Genomic DNA, 4775 nt, shown 5'->3' on the forward strand with positions numbered 1-4775 from the left:
TTGTTGTCGCTAATGTTATGTCAAACAAAAAAAATCATTTTGTAGTTGTTGTTGTTGTTGTTTTTTGGTTGGGTTATTCTCAATGAATACATGTGGAAGTTAAAAATGTATTCATGTAAGGCTACAGATTTTATTATTATGATTTAAACGAAAATCACAACAAAAAAAAAAAATTATGCTCGGGCCAGACCTGACAATTATTCACTCATGCTCCTCGAATCTTCCTCCTTCTCCTTCCCCCTCACTTATTCAGACCAACGCGGCCCTCCCACCTCACGCTCCGTTTTCAACTGGACCATTGGAACGCAGGCTCCTGTTACCTGGACCCAAGAGGAAGCATGTCGCACAGTGGGATTAAGTCCTTCATAGTCAGCCTGTCCCGGCGGAAGCCCCTGGAGCCCGAGGGAGAGGAGTCCACGTTTGTCCGATGCCTGACCACGCTGGACCTGGTGGCCCTGGGGGTGGGCAGCACACTGGGGGCCGGCGTATACGTCCTCTCCGGTGAGGTGGCCAGAGCCACGGCCGGACCCAGCATCATCATCTCCTTCTTCATCGCTGCCGTGGCGTCCGTCTTCGCCGGGTTGTGCTACGCTGAGTTCGGAGCCAGGGTTCCCAAAACAGGCTCAGCCTACCTGTACAGCTACGTCACCATCGGGGAGCTCCTGGCCTTCATCACCGGATGGAATCTGCTGCTCTCCTACGTCATAGGCAAGAATGATCCGAAGAGTGTTGGGTCTCAAAGGGAGGGAACTATGGCAAAGCAGGATCAACTTGAGAATTGATTCTTTGTCAGCTATTGTTAGTTATTATTTGTGGTGATAACTATTTTGTTTGCCTATAGTTTCAATGTTCACCTTGTGGGAGATGGTTTTGTGCATTGCTTCATCTCTGAGAATAGAAAAGTAGTATGGTCTATAAACTCTGTGAGATCTTCCAGCTACCACCACGGTCATCATCTATTTCAGAAAAAACTCTTTCACTCTCTTAATGATCAACCATCAACACCAGACTACTACATCCTGTAACCTTTCACCTGCTGAAGATGCTGATATCGGAAGAAAAATAGTTTTGAGGGAAAACACACAGAGACCAAAAGTCCTGTGCCACCATTTGTTAAACTCTATGTATCGCACCGGTATCGCATTTGAAGCATGGTACAATGCTTTCATATTACAAAAGCCATAAAATCTTCATGGTCTCAGGGACAAAACCTTTACCAGCAATTATTATCTCTATAATAAGTGTTTATTTATGGCTGTACTCAGTATGGTGAGTCAGGCTAATTTCTTTATTGCATCCTTTTCATCCTATCTCCCCAGGGACATCAAGCGTTGCTCGGGCATGGAGTGGAACCTTTGATGAACTCATAGGAGGTGTCATGGCAGACTTTTTTGGAAAACACACCTCCATGAACGCACCTGGCCTGGCCCCTTACCCAGACTTCTTTGCCGCTGGTCTTATTTTGCTATTGGCAGGTACTGACACACACTCAAGTCTATTCTATTTGTGTAGCCCTTGATGCAGACACAGTCTCAAAGGGGCTTCACGCGAGGACACCCCCTTACCCTAGGCTCGAAGTGAAAAATCCATAAACCCAAAGGGAAGAAACCTTGAGAAGTAACACAGCAGAGGGATCCCTCCTACCAACAGCATGACAATTTAAGTTACTACTTACATTAATTAAGAAAGAGACCCTGATCTATATGGCCCCTTCCCTTATGTTTTCCCTGTGAAGGCCTTCTGTCGTTTGGAGTGAAGGAGTCAACAACGATTAACAAGGTCTTCACAGCCGTCAACATTGTGGTACTGCTGTTCGTGGTGATCGCCGGCTGCATTAAGGGAGATATCGCCAACTGGCACATCACGATCGATACCCTGCTGAACACATCGGACATATCCTCGTAATGTCTACATTTTTAATAATAGTAATATTAATAATAATCATACAGTCCTACAAGTGGGGAGGTCCTTCTGATCTCTGTATGTTTTCTACCTTAAATGACCTGGCTATTGTAGATAACGTGTTATCTAACATGCTCTTCACTCTTTTACAGAAACCTTACCCCCACTGCCAACCTTACAAGTGAATTTGGAGTTGGGGGTTTCTTCCCTTATGGTTTTGAAGGAACACTGGCCGGAGCTGCCACTTGTTTCTACGCTTTCGTTGGATTCGATTGTATCGCAACCACAAGTATGAGAATATCTTTAACTTTAGAGTAGCCAAGCAACTTTACTTCATCTGTTGGGGTTTTGCTCGAGTTCATTATGTGTTTAGGCAGATCTTGATAATGGTGCGCCTAAACATGTGTCCAATGACTATTTTGTAGTACATTATTAACTTGTAGTAAATGATAGACTTTCCTTACCAGGGTAAAACAACATAACCGTCAGCTATATTTAAATAAAAGAACAACCTGTAACCTTTAAGCTCAAATTTAGACAGATATTAAAATGAAAGCAACAGCAGTTTAGTGTCCTGCTTTAAGTAGAGGGTGTTGAAACCATCTCTGGGCAAAACCGCTACCTTGTACCTATGGTCTGATTGTCTAATTAGCTAACGTGGATTCATCTTTTGTGAACTAGAAAACGTCTCACAACCCTCTCATGAAATTTCATCTGTGTATCTTTGTTTCCTCTCAGGTGAGGAGGTAAAAAACCCTCAGAAGTCCATCCCGATTGGCATCGTAGCGTCACTGCTGATCTGCTTCCTGGCTTACTTTGCCGTGTCGGCTTCGCTCACGCTCATGATGCCCTACTACCTGCTCGATCTCCAAAGCCCGCTACCGGTGGCTTTCGAGTACATTCACTGGGGTCCTGCCAAATATGTAGTGGCTGTTGGTTCGCTCTGCGCCCTGTCTACCAGGTGAGAAGGTACCAGGAGAAAGTGGAGGTTACGCCTGTGTGTCCATGTCATCTCATATTCGTTTGTTACACGTGAAGCACGGTTTCTTGCATTGGAAATGTAAACTTATGTTTAAAGTAATAATCATATGATTTGAATTATTAATAACAGATGAGGTTATGATTATGTATTCATAAAAAGGTTTTTTATGATAGTTTTCATCTTATGCCGTTAAGTTACGAGAGCTAAACATGGTGGACATGCTTGTATTGAGATTCTTAAACATAGTTTCTGTGTCCCTCTCCCCTATTAGGTAAGATGGCATTTGTTTTAACCAGGATTTCTGTGTGTCCCTCTCCGCAGTCTGCTGGGATCCATGTTCCCAATGCCCCGGGTGCTCTTCGCAATGGCCCGAGATGGCCTGCTCTTCAAATCCCTGAGCAAGGTCAGCAGCAGGGGGAGTCCCGTTGTGGCCACACTGGCTTCTGGAGTCGTGGCAGGTACCACCATCAGTTCCCTGAAAGATGGTGGCTCAAAGCTGAGTATCTGGTTCTTTTGTTGTAACGCTTTTGTTCCTTCCGTCTTCCGTCCAGCCTTCATGGCGATGCTGTTTGACCTGAAGGCCCTGGTGGATATGATGTCCATTGGAACCCTGTTTGCGTACACCCTTGTGGCTATATGCATTCTAATACTCAGGTATGCCCGGCCCTGTTCCCACTGTCCCGGTATAGTTCGGCTTTTCGATTGTATCTAAACACGTCTTCTTCTTGCCATTTCAAACCCTGAAGATACCAGGAAGGCCAGTCCGATGCCTCAGAAGAATTAATGTTTGAAACGTCGACCAAATGTGGATGCATAAAGACTCCCTCCTATCCCAACCCCAAAACCTCAAACAGAGTTACCATGTTAGTGGTGTTTTCTAGTAAGTCCACCAGACGTGACTCACGCTACACATCTCTGGCTTCTTCTCACCCAGGGGTGCATTCGTGTTTTAATCCTCCGTGGATGCTCTCGCTCTCTCTCTCCAGTTGCGTGTGTGATTGGGCTCTGTGTGATCCTTGCCCAAGCCATGAGCGCTCTGACGAATCAACACGTGTGGAGTCTGGTGTGTGTCTCCATACTAGTCGCTGCGCTGGTGATCACAGTGGGGGTCATCTGGATACAACCACAGAACCCTACCAGGGCCTCTTTCATGGTGAGGCAACATTACCAGTGTTGAGACTTGGAGGAAACGAGGCCGAGGTTAAATGGTGAACTGAGGAGGCTTAACATTTGTTCCCCACTGCCCCTGTCGATTAGGTGCCATTTATTCCGGTGCTGCCTGTTTTGAGTCTGTTCATCAACGTCTACCTGATGGTGCAGCTTGGAGGAGACACCTGGCTCCGATATGGTATCTGGATGTTAGTGGGTAAGAGTAGTTTATCACACTATGTTCGGAGGCGTACTTGGAGGGCACGTTTGGGATGAGTGAGTTGTTCTGACTCTCTCGCTCTCGCACTCTCTCTGCCTCTGCCTCTGCCTCTCCCTCCAGGGTTCATCATCTATTTTGGCTACGGAGTCCGACACAGTGTTCAGAAGCAGCGTCTCCAGACCAACACAAACAACATCGCCACCGTGAGCAGAGAAATAGACGAAGATATCCTCAGGGAAGCTAAGCTCTGAGCCAGGGTGAAGGGTGTGATATTTGTTACCGCATGTGTCTAATGCTGAGACTGTTGTCAGTCAGTAGGATTGTACTGTGTTCTACGACCCCTGACTTAGGGTCCCATCCATTTGATTGTGTGACTGTATTACATGGTAATATAGTTTGTGCCTGTATATACTGTATATATTTTAATGTGGCCTTCCTGTGGTATAGGCAATAGAAAGCCATCTGACTAAAAACATTTGAACTATGTAAAAGAAGTTGTAAAGTGAAGAAATTTAATGTGAT

General features: G+C 45.6%; 1 protein-coding gene across 1 annotated transcript; it reads left to right on the top strand.

Moving 5' to 3' along the window:
* Positions 1–338: 338 nt before the first annotated feature.
* On the top strand, positions 339–4504 carry LOC311344755 (cationic amino acid transporter 2; the record flags this gene model as incomplete). The annotated part of the gene is made up of 10 exons (XM_084469102.1): positions 339–708; positions 1320–1475; positions 1736–1901; positions 2055–2191; positions 2641–2863; positions 3206–3342; positions 3436–3567; positions 3910–4037; positions 4142–4250; positions 4374–4504. 10 exons carry the CDS (start codon positions 339–341, stop codon positions 4502–4504), a joined length of 1689 nt encoding a protein of 562 aa, XP_084325228.1.
* Positions 4505–4775: the final 271 nt, after the last annotated feature.

This window comes from Micromesistius poutassou (assembly GCF_964030765.1).
Source record: "Micromesistius poutassou genome assembly, chromosome: 6".
Classification (NCBI taxonomy): Eukaryota; Metazoa; Chordata; class Actinopteri; order Gadiformes; family Gadidae; genus Micromesistius; species Micromesistius poutassou.